Source organism: Dendronephthya gigantea, unplaced genomic scaffold, assembly GCF_004324835.1.
Source record: "Dendronephthya gigantea isolate DGI-Jeju-01 unplaced genomic scaffold, DenGig_1.0 000027F, whole genome shotgun sequence".
Classification (NCBI taxonomy): domain Eukaryota; kingdom Metazoa; phylum Cnidaria; class Anthozoa; order Malacalcyonacea; family Nephtheidae; genus Dendronephthya; species Dendronephthya gigantea.
Genome location: NW_021163037.1, coordinates 684,505 through 705,573, shown reverse-complemented (window position 1 = coordinate 705,573; position 21,069 = coordinate 684,505). Strand labels below are relative to the sequence as shown.

Below are 21,069 nucleotides of genomic sequence, written 5' to 3'. Positions count from 1 at the left end.
CGGGTTTTAATAGTATTGTTGCACATAAAATGTTTTTGCCAATGCAAGCTCTTAATTTATTTTAACAGGGTTCCTCAGATTCTATGGGTTTTATAGGCCTAAACGAAGAAGGTGTTTGTGTTAAAGTAAGTATACGATTCATTGATATGTACAATAAATCTCGGTATTTCTTGGCCACGCCCCGACGCCCCTAACGAAAGACCCAGAATACGAGATTGGATAAATGGCATAAATATTTGTATTGAAATGGTTTGTTTACCGTCGTTATCATCGAGGCGTATACACGTGATCATAAAACATGTTTAAATTAGATTCAAAGTTGTAACTTTTGGATGGTAAAGACAACTTGTTTCAGCGCAAACATAAAAGTTTGGATTGCTATACGCAATGTATTCAGTCAATGAATTTGGAAGAAATTATAGGTAATTTAGAATAGAATTTATAGGTAATTTAGAATAGAAATTATAAGTAATTTAGAATAGAAATTATAGGTAATTTAGTATAGAAATTATAGGTAATTTAGAGTAGAAATTACAGGTGATTTCTTCCAAATTTATTGACTGAATGCGCTTGAAACAAGTTGTCTTTACCGCCCAAACGTTACAACGTTGAATCTAATAAAAACATGTTTTATGATCACGTGTTCACGCTTATATGTTAACGACGGTACTTCGAGAGACATGCATGAGCAACCTCTCCTCCCCCTCCCCCTCCCCCCCAATTAGCGAGTTTTGCCCATGCCATTGTGTAGGGGCAACTGCCCAGCAAATACCCCCAAAAGTTTCCAAATGGCTTGACTTTTACCGAATCAAATGGCATCCAGATTCAAGCAACGTTCATAAATTGGCTTGTTAGATTAACATGGTTTTTTTCATCAATTTTCCTCCAGCTCTCACAGATCGATGGCATCACTCTTACGATGGTTCCCTCGTATCAGACAACAGTTCGTGAGAATCACATCAATGGCCGAGTTCTGTTCGAATGTGATATGATAGAACTTCGGGATGTCATGGAAATGAATTTCGGTGATTGGCAGTTGTTTCGCGCCTGGATTATGCGACATCGAGCAACGCTGCATTCCGCTCACCAAAACGACAGGTAAGTCAGGGAATGTCTTTTTTATATCATAGATTATATATACCACGAGCTGAAAGCCATATATTTAACAGCTGACAGATTATGCAGGCGAGCGGGTATGTATATAAAGTAATCTGCGAAAAGTGAGTCAGCATTTTTTGATGAGCTAATTTTCATGCAAATAACATAGTCGCCTGCTGCGGAAATTGATCAATTTAATCCCCAACTGTATAAGCTTTACGCGTGCATGAAATAGACGTAAATGGCGATAATTTTTTTTATAAATAAATCAAGAAGGTATTAAGTTGCACACTGTCATTATTATTGTTATGAGTTGAACACTGTCAAAGTAGGTATTTACGTATTTTTGTGGTTTCAGTCATATCACCTTTTGCATCTGATAAACAGATTACCTGGCCCCGGTTACCCGAGATTAAGCAAAACATAAAATGATTTTAGTATAATTCTAGTATAGTCTAGAAGTATTAAAATAAAAGTTTTTATGAAACACAAAACAACAAGCTCGTGCTTGTTGTCGGGATGACTACATCGCTTCCACGATTGTCATTTGTCATTTAACTATCTCATCACCTCGAAGTCGTGGAAGAAATTATAGGTATTGTAATTTTTTCGTTTAATCTCGGGAATTATGTAAACAGCCGATATAGTCACCACTCCCAGAATCATGCAATTTACTTATTTCAATACCTCAAACTGATTTCACGCTCCGTTTATAATCTCGGGTAAACGGGATGATGCAATTTAGAGCGCCTATATGATATCATAAAACGATATATCATGAAGTAAAGTTTAATGGCAAGCCAGAGTTACCTCATTGATGTTTTATTACAACAAGACGCCTGTTCTGGCGTTAACTCCGGCGTGCCGCGCACGTGCCAGTCTTCAATATACATCTTCTGAACATAAACAATACAGTTCATACTCATTTAATTTAGATGCCTGGCGAACCTAAATGTTGTTCGATCGCGACATTCAGAAGCATCGTACTTTAAAATCTTACTTTAAAAAGTATAGAAGTTCCATTATTTAAAAATGTAAATAAACTTCATGATACGTTACTTTGTCTTACTCTTTGGAATTCGCGCTTATATTAAATCTTCAATCCTATGCAAACTGCGACGTGCACGATCACATCTTGTTAAACGGCGAAATAGCAGCGATATTATTAAAATAGGACCAAAATCTACATGTATTAAATATATTCTTACCCCAATTCAATCTAAACTTAATCGAACAGCATCAAAAGAACGGTTTATTTGTTCCTCTTGGAGGAATTGCCGTATCATGCGAGCGAAATTAAATCGCGCATCGGAAAATTAGTCAGAGATTTCGAGCTGTGCACGGTGCACCACAACTCTTGGGAGACAAAACTGTGACGTACATAAATACGGTCACATACACTTTTCAAAAATACTAGTATATTTCGCGCCAAAACACATTTGCGACGACGAAATTTCAACTTCGTCGCTCACGCCGGAGTAATTAAGACACCCATTTTTTAAGAAAAATTGAAATTTCTTTATGAATTAGTAATAATAAGTATTAAGAATTAACAGTAAATAACTGCATGTGTTTCAATGCGTGCATGTTCATGAATATAGATCGGCAATGCATATCTCGGTTTTGCAAGGTCATACGGCGTGAAATTTTTGTCGATCTTTCTATAATTTCTTGATAAGAATTGTCTCAGTAGGGCGCTCTGCATATTATCTAATATATGTTGTCCCATGCCGGACCTGTCGTGATCTTGACCCTTGTGACTGAACACGCGATTCGATAATTCCTCAAAATGGCGTTATTTAATATGAAGCGACGTGCGACATGAACACTACCACCGCCACAGAATTCCAGAACTTTTTCGCCACACAAATGTACATAAAATTACTTGTGTACGATAACCAAAAGGGACGGAATCTTGACGATTTTTATATTCTGATGCTCCGTTCCGTACGTGCATGCTCCGTATTTTTCCAGGCGCCTGGTGAAGAGCTAATCAAAATCTGATAGTGCGTTGGGCAAACAACTTAAAATTGTACATGTTGTTACAATAGCTCGTTTCATCGGGACCGACATGCATATAATAGTTTCTGTTTACAGTTCCTGAGCTGTTCACGCTCGTGTAATTAGTTCATATTCGTCAATACAGTGGATAGTAAATTAAAGCGATTAAAGGGTGTCACGTGTCGGATGACGGGCTGGCTGGTTGTTGCTGCATGAGTAGAGCGAATCTTCTATCAGTTATATATATGCAAACGAGGCGATCTACGTCGCATCGCCTTTTCGAGTGCGCGTGTTTGAAAACACGTCCCGGCCGGTAAAGCCAAGGTTTTAAAAAGGCTATCAAGGGCTTCTGCCTTGAACATTGTTTACATCTCGCACTATATACGTCAATGATTGCGATGCAGCTGTTAGACTCTCTGAAAATCAATTATTTATCGCAACTGTTTCACAGTGACTTTTTTAATCTTATTCTACTGAATATATATTTCATTCATGATCAAACGTTGTCCTCGGTCGGACGCATAGTATATCCTCGACTTCATTTAGAAAATTTTATTCGACAAAGGGCTGTTTGCCCAACTGCAATCAACAAGAGTAGTTCGCATCGACGTGTATCGCGTGTAACATGCCATTGTAAATACAAGTAGCTATCCAAGCTTTGTCCAAGCGTTTCTGTGTGTTTACTTTTTAAAACATAACACATCTGTGAGTATATATGTTAATATCTTCGTATATATATACACATATATATTGTTGTGTTGTTTTGTGATTTTTGGTTAATGCAATTTTAATTGTTCCAGTCTTACGACGTTAGTTTGATTCGTCTAAACTAGACTAAAGCGTTAGTCGACATCAACAGCCGGCCATAATTTTGAATGGACAAGATATCATCTTATATTTTATTGAGGTTCGGCATTTTTAGCGTGGGGCGAAAATATATGTCAGGATTGTCTAAAGACGTTCTTGTCGATCACCGGTTACAGGCATAAATTGGATTTCTTCTCATCGGAATGAGAAAGGAGTTGTACGATTTATTCTCCTATTTTTTATGCAAGGTATATATCGTGTGTTCGGTGCGTGTGAACTGTTTTTAACAAGATACAAGAAGAAAACATGGCGCGCTGAATTCGGGCAGATAACCGCGCAAATATCCTAAGGAGAAATTAATCCTTGATGTTGATTTTTAAAGAGTGAATAGAGCATATCTCTTTGAAAACAGAAGCCGGATAACACAACATAACCCAGTAAATACGTTTTACCTTCTTCTTTGTCGCGGGAAAAAATATATCAGTACTGACAGTAGTTTGCTCGTTATGCAGATAATAAATATCATTAAAAATTTTTCTCCTGATGTATCTATTGTAAAAAACAGATTTTGTGCCAACTATACCCCGGTGTTAAATTATATAGCGTGGCATGTACTACTCATCATCACTATAATTATGCCGATTTTGCGTTAATTTTCTTCTGCAAATATAATGCTAAGGCCTAAGCCCATGTGATTGGGAGCTTGTATAAGAACTCGTTACGGCATGCAAATGCATGTATATATTTAGACAAAAGATCGAATGCTAATGTATATATATATATATATATATATATATATATATATATATATATATATATATATATATATTTTATATATATATATATATTGAAACTGCCCGAGTAAAGAAAACAAGTGGTGAAAACAGCGCCTGCAAGCTAGGACTAGCTACAAGGAACAGAGATGATTGTTCACGTATGGTTTCAATTTCAACGAGCTATAATACCTATTTATTAAAATTAACCGGCTATATGTATATATATTAGCCATATATACATTACTATAGGTTTATAGATGTTGTACGTCGTCGCCTACTTAAACATGTTTCTCTCCTTTGTGAAACGATTCGTTTGAATTCTAATTATGCGATAATCCTCACCTATTGCATGTTGCCCGAAGCAAGTTAAGTTTTTATCCTATATGTATAAATATTTCCATTCTACCCTTTTGCATTATTTCGCCGGATTTGTAGCTACATTTGACTGCAACGTCTTATCTTCACAAACCTAATCAAAAAACGACTGTGAAAAATTTTTTTACTCTTTTTCTTCTAAACGCGCGAAATGTTTCGTTTATGTTTCTTCGTGAAATGTATAATATAATTTTCGATATTAATATTATATACGAATGCAAGTTTTCTCTTAATGCATGTTATGTTGATCATTCGATATATAAAACTCTGACACATGCATCGCATGGACTGATAATATGGTAATGCTTCGTTATTTGTTAAAACGCTTTATCGCGATCGGCTTTACATAGATATGAATCTTTTTCGGTGCATGCGCGGCAAAGTTTTAGCGTGCGGTTAATATTGTACTTGAAGAGAATCTGAAGAGTCTTAGTTTTTTATCACCGTTCTAATATAGGTTCAGAACAATGGATGAATAACACACGCGTGCAAGGACTATAAACTTATATAGCCCGCGGCCAATACGGTGATTCTTTCAGTTGTTGTGTCGTCTATACCGCGCGTCTATATATAAAAATTTAGTTACAGTAAAACTATATATTACATCACTGCACCTTTAAAGAAGAAAGAATAGTGCAGAAAAAAAAAACAGCAACACCAATAATCGGCATGCAAGTCGCGGTTTTCGGCCACCTAATATTCATTAATTCATTTTGTAGTAACTTTTATCGAAAGTTCTCTTTTATAAGTAAGAGAACAACAATTTCAGTTTGTGGTTTTTTGAATGTTGTTTTCAAATTTTCCGCAACCTTTCAAAAGGTTAAAATTTGCATATATATAGCAGCTAAGACTAAACATCAGGCTGCATGGCTACGCCAGTGTGGCACTTACTACAAGCATTCGCCCTTTTAGCTATAATTAAATATTTTCTGTATTCAATCGTTGTATTATTCAATCTAATGCTTTTGTGGGCTCAGTGTTTTTCGTTTCAAGAATACTATATTTTGGAGAATTGACTGGTGTGTTTATAGCTACTCATCTGATGTACGTCTTGTTGCGGTTGTTAATTTCGATTAGCCTTTCATACAGTCTCGTTTCCATGAAGTTTTGCACGTGTTACTTGAAAAGTCTATTTGCGCGACAGCAACCGTCCAACTTGTAACTAGGCGATTGTACTAAACGATTAGTAATCATAACACGATATGTTTACAAGTTGTTTGATGTTGTTTTCTCTGAATTTCAGTTCTTGCTCTCCATGGCAAAGTGGGAAAATCGATAGAGGAAGGAATGCTTCTGGAGGTACGCATATATTTGTCCTTTGTATATATCTATATAGTTTCGAGCCAGATAAAATAACATAAATTAGGGCTTTAATGTAAAAGCTATAGGTAAAACAACATAAATTATGCATTAAATATGTTCTTTCGTTGAAAATTAAACTATTTACATCGAAATATTTCAGCTCAGTTGCTCAATAAATCGATCATTTTGCTTTACATTTTGAACCTATCCACCGTTTACGTTAAACGCCTTTCGAACAACCATGCACCTTCAAGTCCGTATCTTAGTTCAAGAGTGGAAATGCGGGAAGAGATTAAAGCAATCTCGTATTTGCCCAATATTTGAGAAAAAAGATCTATAACAATATAGATTTTAATCGCATTGAGATTATGAGTTTGTCGTGTTTCGTCTTGAACTGAAAATGTCTCCGAGCTATGTTACAACACGGCTATATATTTATAATAGTCAGATTTTGAAGAAAAAAACAAATCTCTTGCATTATTGATAATTAATCCACAACCATATTCAACACATATAGAATACATATATATAGACAATGTCTCGATATTGCCATATTTATACCAATATAAACAATAATGTTTTTATGCATGGCGCAGTGTGGGCGACAAATATTAATTTCAAGGAAAGATTACAGATTTCATTCAGGAGGAAAACAATTCTTTCCATGAAAAACTCCGAAATCCTTTTGCACGTCTCGAATTCATATCAGTTATAGGGATAGTAGACTTCAGTATAGTTATAGTGGACTGCTTGCACGCTGTGTAATGTCGATCTCAATTCTTTGTGTGATTTTTTAAAATCACATGCAAGGCACCGTTGTTGACATCTCTCGAGGATCCGCTATTTTTTCCTGTTAACCACAAGCTTTTCACAAAATAAAAAATATATATAGGAGCAGATGAAGTGCCGAACGTTTCCTGTTATATAAAGTGAAAATGGGCTTTGGGCCAAAATAAATGTCGAGAATTCGCATTAAATCTCGTATCAACAACTCTATAAGTATATAGGCATAGCCTATTTTTGTTGACATGATGCATGCAAGTGTAACAAATAGCTGATATTGTGGTGTGAGCTTATCACGGATTGTTTCAAAGTTTATCTTTCGTTAATTGCTATGGAAGGAAGAGGATCTATCTCAATGCATGCGAGATAATCGGAATCCTAATTATATACCTTTTTCATGCGCACATGCATGTCGCACACGGCCCACTAAAAAACATGCAGACTATGCGTGTACAAAGATTTTTTAAGGGATAACTATAATATGAATAAATAGAACTTCAGCGGTTTTCGTTTTAGATACGTACGTAGAAATGGGTAATTTGTCTTGTGTCAAATCACCCGAACAAAAGTCTGGCGAGGACGAGAGAGGTTCTGGGTCGCAATCTGGTAACAAAAAGTCAGCGGGGAGCCGAGGTGCTGTTAATGTTTCCTCTATACCGAAGATTGTTCTAGATCCTGGATCGAGCGTGCCCAGCATTCCTGACTGGTAAATATATAGTAACATCAGTAAATTTAATATATTAATGTAAATCACTGCTTTTATTATTTTTGTTTTACTCTCCATGAAATGTAGTATCCTTGCAAATTAAGGAAAGAGTGTTAACCTCCTCCCATATGACTTTCAAATGACTCGATGCTTGATCCCCAACTGGAAACGTGTTGCATGAATATTACAGCACGCTTTGACCTCACCGGCTCAAAATACTAAAAGCAGCCATTAGTTTATTGTAGCCTGCCATCTGTTGCATGCATGCATGTGATGTGTTATCAAACAATGATTACCGCCCGGTGAGGTTTATACCTTTCAAAATTTTTTATACCTATACTATAAATACTTCCATTAACGAGACTAAATCGTATCATTTTATGCCCTCGAGCATGCAAGCATGCATGCACCTCAGTTTCAATTTAATATAAATGACATATAATATAAATTACATACATGATACGGGACTATAAACAAACAGGCATGCATCCTTCGCTGCAATAGCTACCCACAATGTTATGTTTTGCTTAAAAGAACAAATTATATAAAATCAAAACACATGCAGAATGAGAAGCTCGATTTTGAGAGTATAGTCGGCATAATTGCTTTCATTATAAAATATCTAGGATTTTTAGGAGCCTAAATATTTCATTTTTCTTAAAAATTGTGTGATCTTAGTGAACAAGATGGTAGTACCAACGTATCGGAGGAGAAAACTGAGGCAGGCACTAGTGAAAACGCGGACGATCCGTCAAACGAAGATGATGAACAAGTTAAAGTAATTAGTTCGACCCAGATGCGAGAAATTTACGCCATTACACCTCCTGCTAGCTTTACTGACTCGAGTGATGATAATGATGACGGGGATGGATGTTCTGAGACCAGTCCATTAGTTAGAAATAATCCGTCGTCTTTTGAATCCACCTCTTCTACCGAACAGCCAGAATCCGTTTCAGTTGAGAAGACATCACGGGAAACCCGCCCTCTTCTCTCGAGGCAGCCTGAGATTGATCAGGCCAGCCAATCCAGCAAAGATGCAAATGTAAACTCCTTCGATCAAGAAGAACGCGCGCGAGTGAATCTAAGTGATTTCCCTGGTGCAAAAGTACCAACTACACTAAACCTTTCTGAAAACGATGACGAACTTGAATCCCAGCGAGTAACGCCGATTCTTTTTACATTGTCTCCGACAACAAAAGGAAATAATCAAATTGTGTCCGTCATCGCTTCTCGGGAAATGCCCGCAGCTTTTTCGCGACCTCCAAGTATTCCAAATTCGCCGTGCGCGCGTAAACCCAGGAGTCCGCGAAGCCCAAAAAGTCCACGTTCTTTTCGTAGTATGTTCGGTCTTCGCCACTCTTCAGACAAAGGCAATCCCAACGATAAGCACGTACACGATTTAAGTCCTTCGAATGGAGACATATCTGTTCCCAACGATTCTCTTGAAAACTGTTATGACAAAACGGTAAAAGAAAATAGTTTTCCCGAAGCGAACAAAGATTATGCTCTAACAAGGAGTGAAATGCAAATGAACTGTGAAGAAATGAGAAACGGAAATGATACAAATTCGGAATGTGTCTTTGAGTCAGATGGAAAAGCCGTATATTCCAATTGCATTGATACTCCAAGCGAGGCGAGTAATTCGAATGACACATCCGTCAATTTTAACGATGCAAATACGGTGGAGGGTGCACTGATTGTCTTCCATTCGGAGCCATTGCCGCCTCGCGTTCCAATTTTATCACACCGGTTTTCTGAACACGACAGTTTAGGCGAAATGGTATCGAATAAAAACGACTCATTGGAGGAGGCGACGAACAATAGTGACAAAGGTTACGAATCAGTGGATAACTCCCCGTACGTCGAAAACGAGGGCAGGGAGAGTGGTGTTTCTCGTTCCTTAAATGCAAATGCATCGGTTGCATCAAACGGGATTTCCGAGCTAGCTCAAAATGGAATTTCGGATAAAATTGAACAAAGTAAACTCGAAGATATTACTGTTATTGATAACGAGTCTCCTGAGCCGAAACGCTCTGTGTGGGTCCCACTGCATGATTCTAAACTATCTCTTGGGCGAAAAATGGACACTTCGATCACCACCAATCATCCAGAATGCAATATGTTCAGCCAAACAGCTGTGTAACACACCTGAAAATTTGGACCGGCCGAGTTTACTGCCCAACATTTGGGTTATGGAAATGTTTTTAGGAACGATTGAAGCATGGCTCGAGTACGTACGTGCGTGACGTGCGTGAGTACGTGCATGACAGCGTGACTTGCTATTCTCACCATGCTGAACTCGCATGTGGCATGAAAATCTTTGGAGGCATCCCTTTCTAGATTATATAAATCATAAATTTATAGTTAAAAACCCAAGTGTATAGAAATTCAGAGGGAAAAAACTGAATCTAAATAGCTAATTATAATTTAATTGAAAATTTCTGCCTATAAATGCAGATAAAGTTTAGTTTGTATGACAACGTTTATACTGCGCAACTGAACAAGGTTTGGTGGGACACTAAAGCTCAGGATATTATATGAAGTTAAGCATCTAATTGGAATGGCAATGCGACGAAGACACCCCGAAACAACACATTTCATTTAAGCGCATTTGATCATATTTATATGTTAATTTGCGCTATATAAGTTTTAGTTATTATTATTATTATTATTCATTTATGAATTTAATAGGGTTTAGACATGATGTTGTTTTCGCATTTAGAAGAGTTCCGCCGCACCAAATTTTAAGCCATCCAGGTAGCGTTGGCACCTTTTAAAATGCTGCCATAAATATTTACCCTAAATATGGCATTTGACGTTGTAAGCTGGGAGTGCGACTGCAATGTGTGTGCATACAAGTTTGATAATTGCTATCGTTTGCGTTGCTGTTCTAATTGGTGAAATTCCGATTTTTCTTTACTACTATAACCAAAGGTCATTTTGACGTATATCTAAACTACTATAGACTTAACGACAATTCCTTGGTATGTGGCTGCTATATATAGACAAACAAGAGCCGACTCGCGTGCGTTCCGATCGTGCGTCGAGGGGCTCCGGCGCCTTAATCTTATAACAGGCTTACCATGAATAGACGACACTATAATAACAATATTTATACCCAGGAATTACTACTCGACCTGACGAAGTCATGCAGCCCCTTTTTTCCTGCTGGTATTTGCCTGTGAAAAATTCTTGCGACGCAGGTTAATAGTAATTATAAGAATCAATAATGAACTGCAAGTGCAGTTTATATGAAGTGTAGAAATCATTGCACAAACATTAAGTATATACTATATAAATATTAGAAGATTGAAATGTGTCTTTGTGATGTTATTGCATGCTGTTGAGTGTATATACATCAAGTACAATACACGCACGCGTTTTGTCTTGAAGAATACATGCATGCATTTCAGAATATAGCGCAGTACATTAATTTTTCCGTATATTTTGGGCATTCATTCATTCATTTATTCATAAAAGCCAGGCGATCTAATGCTAATTTACATGCATTTAAACAAAAATAAGAAAACCCGTCTTTGTAAAGGCGGCTTATTTCGATACGCGCAATAAGCTATTTTTAAAAAAACTAAGTGAATAAATCGAAATAACTTAGTTTTCCGCGTATTTTAGTATGCATTTGTTGATTTAGGCCATGTGCACACGGTAACGTTTTCGAGCGTTTTCACATTCATTTTCATACGAAAACGGTTTCAAACACCGTCAATTTACAATAGACTTGAAACTAATTTAACATATTTGTAAGGCATATTTTACCTTGGATCGTGTGGAGAGGGCGTGTAAACAATAAAATAGACAAAAACAATTTTAAAAACGCTTGAAAACGACGCTCGTGTGCACATATAGCCTTAGATGTTAAATAATAAAAATTTTAAAGCGTTTAAACTCACGTGCGTGTATGCATGTATATACGCATGCAGCCGGTAGCGTAGCCAGCCTGACGATTTGCCCCGCTATGCTAACATTTTGGTGTTCATTGACTGTGAAAACAATAAATTTCTAAGGAAGTGAATAAATATAATAACTCGAAATTTACATAGCGGGAAAAAATCGTCAGGCTGGCTACGCCACTATGAATATATACGTACGTGCTAAAAACGCGACAGTGCATCTAGCAGCCACGAGAGATGCGTTACTGTGAGGAGCGAAATGACTGTGTGGATTGAAATATTGGAGGACCCCCCAAAGAGTTCCTCCTTTTAAGTCCAGCAATTTCCGTTGGAATTTGAATAAGCATCTTCAATTAAAAAACTCCCTGGTGCGAGAAATTATATACTAGAAATAAGATATAATATCAATTTATATTTAAACGAAAACGCAGGCGATTTAAAAGAAAATAAGCAACGCTTTTTCACGATTTATCCTCACGGAGCACCGTTGTTATTTGATGCGTTTTAGACGAAATTGCTGAATATTTACTTGTTAAAGTCAGTTTAAGAGAAATAAAAACTCTCAGAGACGATAATTAACTTTAAAAGGAACATTCCATAATTAACACAGGCAATCATCCTTGCATGCCGTTGCTGTTGTCGTTTTGCACATGCATACACGTAACGTTGGCCAACTGGATCAAGGTCACTGATCGATCGGTGGAACTGAACATTCGATTAGGGTTTCGTTAGTGAGAAACTCTAAGTTCAAATGTTGATGAGAAGCAGACGAGACGAGGCTAAATCAAGTTGAAACGTATATGAAGCCAAATATGTTCATCTCACATGCAGTCGCAAGTTACAGCATATAAAAAACGCGATATGACACAAGAAGTTGAAGAGTTTCACTAAGGTATATAGCAAAATATATATAGCATATTCGAAATTTCAGGGTTAAACTTGTTAAATGGCAAATCTTCGGGAAGAAGTGATACACTTTAGTAGCTAAATATATTTACTTAACGGATCACGAATGATCATGCGCATACATTTAAATGGATCCGCCAAAGACAAAGTACAGGAACACAGGCAAAATATTGCATTGTTTTTCCTTAAAACCTGACTTGACATGCATGCTGACTACATGACAAGAGAAATAATTTTCCTAGCTATTTGAAACTGCATGGAAGAGTCTCTTATGCCGAATTCCCTCAATTTTCACGGCATATCGATGACAAGATGGATGGTCATCTAATTCATATCAATTTCCGGACCGTCGTGAAGAGCGCGGTCATTCGACATTTTACTCTCGACAATTACCTAGACTCTAAACACCGCAGAATTTATAGACTATATTCCATTACATTTTGAAAAACACTAATCTATAGTGTCGTTGCAATCCAATGCCAACTTATCACTGCATGCATGGTCCACATTTGTGCATTTCTGTTCTGCTTTCAATTAAAATACTAGCTATATATATACCGAATAAGTTAAAACAAGTCCAAATCTTTTCAATATACGTACTCTGCACCTTTGGAAAGGTCATCAAAACATCTGGCGGATGTGTAATGCACGGCACGATCAGATTTTGTCAAATCCAATTCAGTCCCTTCCGACATATATAGTTTAATGATAAAGCAGCACTGTACTGGATTTTGTTGAATTGATGTCCATATATACAATGCAAGTCAACAGACTATAAAACAACATCCATCAGAGGTGAATTGGATCCAGATTGGAAGAGTTACTCTGAAAAAAGGTCTGCATAATTTCACATTATACACAATTAAATAAATCTGTAGCTATATACTTTGAAACAACCAATTCATATTTCATCGTCAGCAGTTACTAACAAGATATTGCATTATAGCAGTAAAATTTAAATTAAGCATGCGTAAGCAAATTAAGCGTAAGCAGTTTTAAAAAAAAATGGGTGCAATTCTATTTATTTATTGAAACTTTAAATGAAGTTAAAAAAATGTTGACGAGAGAAGATTAAGAAAGGATAACTGGATAAGAACGACAGGCCGGGGTTATAGGGTTCACTTTGAACTTATGCTTGTAAGGGGGACTCCTTCAGCGCCAGATAAGATCAGCAAATGATGTATATTACTGATACGGAATGTATAATAATATATAAGCATTAGCCATTACTACGTCAAGAGGTATACTGCATGACCTTCGCAAATTAGACTCCGACATCCAAGGTTACATATTTCGCCGGTCTATATATAGTTTGCTTCAGAAGTCAATCGATACATAGATTTTTCGGCAAATGCCTGATCTGAAGTTTGAACACAAGGGCACAAAAATTCATGTATACATATATATTATACAACCTTAGTTTTCTGTCTTTACTGCAATTATATTATACCTCTACTTTACAGTATTGAGCACTCTTCGATATACGAAAACCATATTATTGTTTGACTATATATATATATACATATATATATATATTTTTACATATATATACATATATATATATATATATATATATATATATATATATATATATATATATATATATATTTATATATATATATATATATATATATATATATATATATATATAGTCAAACAATAATATGGTTTTCGTATATAATAATATGGTTTTCGTATACAATAATATGGTTTTCGTATATAATATATATATATATATATATTATATATATATATATATATATATATTTATATATATATTTTATATATATATTATATAATATATATATATATATATATATATATATATATATTATAATATATATAAGTCAAACAATAATATGGTTTTCGTATATAATAATATGGTTTTCGTATACAATAATATGGTTTTCGTATATATATATATATATATATATATATATATATATATATATATATATATATATATATATATATATATATATATATATATATATTTATACACCCATTTGCAAAAACGTTGGCTGCAGATAGATAGATAGATAGATACTCTAATTAGAATTGCATATGTTGTGTAATATGATTGAAATCCCATGCAAATCTAGTCATATGCAAGTGAATGATCAAACGAGTGAATGATCTGTGTACAAGTGAAGTGCCCATGCATATCTTATCATCCCTCTATCCTATTCACTCGAGCATATCTATCAATGAAGAACTAAAATAGCACCTTAAACCGCAGCATAAATCGCCCATGTCCGTGCGTTAACGCGTATATATAGCATACCCAAAGCAACATGTATTGAATCATGACCTGTGTGACCAAACTAATATATATATATATATATATATATTATATATATATATATATATATATATATATATATATATATATATATATATATACCTATCTCATCACATTTAGAAATCGGGTCATTATGATTTGCCTAGAATTACATCCACATGAAGGGGCAGCCTTTACTTAACAGCAGGAGAAAGGGCCAAAAGATGGTCTTTGTATCAATGTAGATAACGATCTTCAAGAATAATAGTATACTGTATACATGCAATCGACCAGCGGAATCTAGTCCAAAGCTAGTCCGAGTGGCTGAATTTTTTTTTTAGACGAATTTTTTTTCGCTTGATTTTCTTTTCGATGGTTATACTGGTTAAAGGCATCAGATACGGTGCCCCATGTATTCCTCTCCAGGCGATCTTTTTCGGTTAAATTTTGAAACATATTGTTCTATAAGATAATATATCACGGCATGGTAAGTCACTACATATTAACTTAAAGTTCATTTATTATATAGCTGCATGCCAAATTCCTCAGTTATACATGCAGGCAAAACAACCATCAGCCTTATTTGGCTACATAATTACGGATTCTAAAAGCACGACATGCGGTTCATTAAACAAGACAATATTCCCGTGGAGCCGTCAGACAGTTTTGCATAATTTTTTATACTGACCGGTATAAAAAATTTTATTTGTCTCAAATTGGCCTGCGTGGGGATAAATTTCTAAATTTGATGTCGTGACGGAAGAAACGGAGGTATGGCTGGCATGCATTGTCGAAACTTTTTCATCAGCATGCGTTAATGTTTGAGAGTATCAACAGCGCGACAATCGGTCCACTTGAAATGAAAAGGATAATATAATAAGAACTGTTGATGAGAATCGATATTTGTGGTACATTCTTGTCTAAATTCATCGATGAAGGAATTGTCGATAGAATATATATTTAACGATATACTCGTATATATATAGGTAAGGTTATATTAATTTTTGTATAGGCTGTATAGTACGCAGGTTGCTAGCTAAGCGAAAGTCCATTTGAAAATATGATGACAACTCCTTCGTTTCGGTTATCAACGTCTGAACAAGAAATATTGAAATGTCGTTATATGTTTCTAGTAACCGCAGCAATTTCACGTTAATTGTGCAGTCGACCTTTTTTCTCGTCGAATTTTATATGCATCTTGATATACTGATCCTATGTATAGCTATGTAGTGTCTTTATTTGACAGACAACTCATGCCTCTGTCTGTTATGACGCGTTGAAATCGACGATGGAAAAAATTGCTCCAGTCTCGAAATTACATTATATATTTCGAGACTGGAGCATTTTTTTCCATCGTCAATTTCAACGTCATAACAGACCAGGGGCAGAGTTGTACTGTCAAATATAAAAACAAGTTTAGACGACTGGATTGTCCTTAATAATTTTTTTGTTTTAAATGTTTTTTTGCTTCTGTGATCGTGGGGTTTTAACGGCAAATGCGTTAAGACAATCGAATATTATATGTAAATTTTGCAATATTTTACGAGGACTCCAGTCCATGCAATGCATGCATGCATGTATGTATGCACTATATATAACAATAGAGTTGATGTTCGTGGGCATAAATGTGTTTTTGGCCCGACTCAATTAATGTGTTCTGAGGAGGGCACAAAACACATTTATGCCCAAGAACATCAACTGGATTACTATTAACTTTAAAGGGCAATTTTTGTATAAAAAATTATGCAATGGGTAAACACTTCAGTCATTCTTCTGATTGGCTTATAGATCAGCGGGCTAAAAAAATGCCCGCCAAAGTTAATATGATAAAAATTAGAATTTAAACGATGAATGTATGATCTTTCTATATCGAGCAAAGGGTATAATATATACATGCAGAAGGCAAGCAAAGCCATATATATAGGGAAGTTCGGGCAGCTGCCTCTGTACTTTAGTCTTGGCATTGGGCAGATCACAAACAAATTTTTAGCCTATAGATATGTAGTAAAAACATTATATAAAACTTTGATGTTTTTAAACAATGCTGAAATTGAAATACGGATGATTTTGCCAATGTATTATTAATATCAAAATGTATTGTATATTATATTAACTTTGGCAGGCATTGTGGTGTATTTTGCGGGCTAAAATGATAAATTTGCCGGGCTGAAATATATTTTAGCCCGCTGATCTAAGCCAATCAGAAGAATGACTGAAGTGTTTACCCATTGCATTATTTTTTATACAAAAATTGCCCTTTAAAATTAATAGAATAGTAATACAGTTGATATGTTTCTGTGCATAAATGTGTTTTTGGCCCTCCTCAGAACACATTTCAGTCGGGCTAAAATGAGTTCAGAGTCGGGCCATATGAGGCGGTGTTGGGGCATGATATAGTAAATAATAATACAAAAACCAGTTTAGAACAGACATATAGGAAACGACTTTCTACATGCATGGAGCTCTCCAATTTTATCGCCCGGCGCCAAGCCTCATCGTCCTAAAGCGTCAGTTTTTTCATGTTCTTAAAGAATTCGGTTCCTTGTATACAATATTTAATGGACGCTCAATTCCTCCACTGAAAATTTTCATTTGCGTTGATGCAACGGACCTTAATTCTTAATTTGAATCCCTCTTTGACGACTTTGTTCTAATTTGCATTAAAACGTAACATGGAACGAATTTTACCTCGATTTTACTGGTTGTTTTACTGGTTGCTCAATCTACAGTCGAGTGAATGCAGTCTCGAAGTTGAGCGTGAGAAATCTATTAGCTATAGGTTTCCAATGCGCCTCATATAAGTGATCTTCATAAGTCAGGACAAAACACAAAAGATAAATACCGTTAAAATAACAATCCCAGATAATCACATCCCCCAATATAAGCTATACTTCTACTCATATAAGTGATCTTCATAAGTCAGGACAAAACACAAAAGATATATATACCGTTAAAATAACAATCCCAGATAATCACATCCCCCTAAGCTATACTTCACTGTATTTTTGTTTTAGCTAAAGAATTGATCGATGTCATACACTGAAAAAGATCGGCTGAGATCGTGGATTTACCTCGCAATTGTCTTCTTTACTGCGTTACCGATCAGTGGTGTATTTTATTCGTTTGGCATATTCATCGACATATTTTTGAAAGAATATGGCGGAACTAATTCGAAAGCAGGTAATTTCAAATTACTTTTAAAGTTAATTTTTTTCACAGCGCTGTTTTAGTAATTGGACAACGTAAACACAAAGTTAAAAATGAGTTGCTTATAGACATGCAGTTACAGTCCTTATAATATAGGTATAGGTTCAACCAAGATGGGTTTTCCCAAGTGAAAAATCAAGTTTAAATATGTGCGCACTAACAGATCGACGCTTTTAATTATCACTTGCATGATATACATGTATATCAAAATCATGTCCTGACTCCTGAGTTTTTGTCAAATATATACCCTCATAAAAAGTCAGCGACTTCCTTAATTATGAGGTATTTGCAAACAAAGCCGTATGTCCCTGCATCAATCAGAAACATGCTTTATCCGCAAATCGAAACGCAGCTAAAATTTAATGTTTACACTTGTTTGTATATTTTTATACTTATATATAGGCTGGGCCGGTTCTGTTTTGCTGTGTAGCCAAGGAGTAAGTTCACTTGTTGGCGTTTATCTTTTTCGTTATTTCGGATTACGACCCGTTATGTTTGTTTCTGCAGCTCTTGCAGCTCTTTCTTTTTTGTCAACCTCATACGTGCCAAGTCTGGAATACGTTTTCTTGACTTACTCCATACCATTCGGGATTGCGTGTGGATTCTACGAGTGTGTCACTGTCGTAAGTTTACGAGAGTATTTTAGAATTTACCTTGGTCGCGCAACAGGAGTACGCTACGCAGGACAACGATGTGGGCCAATGCTATTTAGTTATTTGATTCCAATCATTTTCGACATAGCAGGATGGAAAACAATGATGGCTTGCTTCTCCAGTTTGGGTTTGATGTTTCTTCTTCTGGCTATTTCATACAGGCCGCCTTCAGACCTCGACTGTGCAGACGGTGGTATGCTGCGTAGAAAACAAGAAAATAATGTTAAAATAGTGGATTGTTTGCATGTAACTCTGTCACTGCTGAAAGATAGACGAATTTTGTTGATACTTTCTGGAAATGCCTTGTTTTCCGTTGTTGAGTACATTCCGAACATGTTCGTGGTAGGTGTGCTCGTCGATTTTGCATGTTTACAGTTAAAAATTATATCAGTATTATTAATAGGAGATGGTTAATGCATTCGAAGCGGTATATACAGTGCATGATTATTATATACAGATATAAAGCACAGCCGACATCAACACGACGACGATCGACAATTTATAAAATTTTGGTCAAATATACTTGCCATGCATGCAACCACAATATCTACTATTAGGTACAAACACAATTTTTCAGCCGATTTAATAACTCAAATTCTTACAAATTTCATTTTGTCAAAATGACTTGAAAATTGTTGGAAAAAATCTTTGTATTGACATTTGCATGAATCAAGTAATATATGGGTCAATTATAAATTTAATAAATCTTTCCATGCACGGACTGACTGAGTTTGAATAAATACCAGTATACGGCTGAGTTAATCCGGTGATCTATTAAATCTTTCTTTCAGATTCAATACGCAAGATCGCTAGGATATCCAATATCGAAATCAAAATGGCTGTTAGTCACCTTTAGTTTGCTATCTATAGTTTCTCGGTCGACTTTTGGATGTGTTGCGGATTACGTTATGAAATTGAACAAAATGAGTGTTTTGCTATCAGCTGTAGTTGTCCTTTTTGGAATATCCAGTGCGTGTTTTTCATCCACGCAATCTCTGGTGATATTGGCAGTTTATATGGGCGGAATTGGGATACTGGATGGCATGTATTGGGTGATGTTATCATTCGTTGCTATGGAAATCTCAGATCCACGGCACTCGGATATAGTGTTCACGTTGATACTTTTTTCCCAAGCATTTGGGTATTTAATAGGGCCCCCTGCCATAGGTAGGAATTTTGTTTATATATACTATTGAAAAATTCACTGTCGGGCGTCAAGCGTACCCGATGCAAATACTTTATATCGAAACGGGCCTTTATATATACCCAATTAGAATGGTATATTACCCATATACTTGGCATATATTATCTGCGCGTAGCCGGCTAATTTGCGGTGTATATTGTGTCTGTGGTTCTCATATGAATCAACGCGTTCTTAAATCCGTATACGCCGTCTAAAAAGTACACTAGAAAAAAAACATATAAAACATGTACTGTTCTGGACTGATGAGCAATTTTTTTTATCTATTTTCAGGGTTTTTCTATGACCTGAATGGCAATTTTTCTCATGTCCTTTATGCAGTCGGAGCAGCCGCAGTTACCGCAGGAATTTTTATTCTTGCTGGGGCTTTGTTGAAACCAACCAACTCACAACTGCTTCGGAAAATGACTAAAAGCTTAGTCGGAACAAGCGAATTAAAATGCAGCTTAGTTGTGTTTGAAAGGGAGACTGTTCTTTAATTCGGTAGACAAGTTAGGGTGACACGATAGGGGGGGTTGTCGAATCAAGATACTGATATTGACAAATTATATCATCAACGATATACCGACAAATTATGTATGACAATATACAAATATATGAAAATATTTATATATATATAAAAATATATATATCGACCACGTGACCGCTAAGATATGCATCAACTCGCGCGGGATTTTGCGTGATAATTGCGAGTTTGGCTAGTGTAGCCATAGAGATTATAAGTAACACTAGAGGGGGCATTGGTATCGAAAACATCAGTCGAAAAAGGGAGCGCAATAATGGGGGGCAAATGTATAGATATAGATCCAGATGTCATAAATAGCTATTTCAGAGCGATGAATATAGATGACAACTACACATCTCCGGAAATCGCCCCTATACCAAATTCTACTAGAGTACCATATGTTGATATATTCACGGTAGAAAGGTTTTTGCAAAAACAAAAGAAAACATCGGCAGGGCCAGATGGCCTACCATATTAATTGGCTATGGAAAGACTTTGCAAAATACTTAGCCCCAGTTATAACAAAGATATTCAACATGTCATTAGAGCAACAATGTGTT

General features: G+C 35.8%; 2 protein-coding genes across 9 annotated transcripts in view; both read left to right on the top strand.

Annotated features, from left to right (window-relative positions):
- Positions 1 to 11,342, top strand: part of LOC114523512 (kinase D-interacting substrate of 220 kDa B-like) — a 36,716-nt gene extending 25,374 nt beyond the window's left edge. For 4 of the 5 annotated variants that reach the window (XM_028544463.1, XM_028544464.1, XM_028544462.1 and 1 more), the window contains 5 exons: positions 69 to 125; positions 890 to 1,098; positions 6,301 to 6,356; positions 7,659 to 7,848; positions 8,527 to 11,342. In XM_028544463.1, coding sequence (XP_028400264.1) covers positions 69 to 125; positions 890 to 1,098; positions 6,301 to 6,356; positions 7,659 to 7,848; positions 8,527 to 9,991 — 1,977 coding nt within the window. In that variant the 3' untranslated portion in view covers positions 9,992 to 11,342. The remainder of the gene's footprint in view (positions 1 to 68; positions 126 to 889; positions 1,099 to 6,300; positions 6,357 to 7,658; positions 7,849 to 8,526) is intronic. The other variant, XM_028544466.1, reaches the window with a different exon arrangement.
- A 1,092-nt stretch (positions 11,343 to 12,434) lies between these two features.
- On the top strand, positions 12,435 to 20,633 carry LOC114523446 (monocarboxylate transporter 9-like). 4 transcript variants are annotated; one of them, XM_028544368.1, is made up of 6 exons: positions 12,435 to 12,648; positions 17,958 to 18,123; positions 18,553 to 18,587; positions 18,965 to 19,145; positions 19,595 to 19,970; positions 20,278 to 20,633. In XM_028544368.1, exons 2-6 carry the CDS (start codon positions 18,100 to 18,102, stop codon positions 20,481 to 20,483), a joined length of 822 nt encoding a protein of 273 aa, XP_028400169.1. In that variant the 5' UTR covers positions 12,435 to 12,648; positions 17,958 to 18,099; the 3' UTR covers positions 20,484 to 20,633. The 4 variants fall into 4 exon arrangements, with proteins under 4 accessions (XP_028400169.1, XP_028400165.1, XP_028400167.1 ...); XM_028544364.1 differs by having other exon boundaries at positions 18,553 to 19,145; XM_028544366.1 differs by lacking the exon at positions 12,435 to 12,648 and adding an exon at positions 13,371 to 13,497 and having other exon boundaries at positions 18,553 to 19,145.
- The last annotated feature ends 436 nt before the right edge of the window (positions 20,634 to 21,069 follow it).

Excerpts from the sequence above, each read along its gene's own strand:
- LOC114523446 (XM_028544364.1), top strand. The coding sequence starts at position 17,973 with ATGTCATACACTGAAAAAGATCGGCTGAGATCGTGGATTTACCTCGCA. Across the intron at positions 19,146-19,594 it reads ACATTCCGAACATGTTCGTG|ATTCAATACGCAAGATCGCT; the intron begins GTAGGTGTGCTC and ends TCTTTCTTTCAG. Across the intron at positions 19,971-20,277 it reads AATAGGGCCCCCTGCCATAG|GGTTTTTCTATGACCTGAAT; the intron begins GTAGGAATTTTG and ends ATCTATTTTCAG.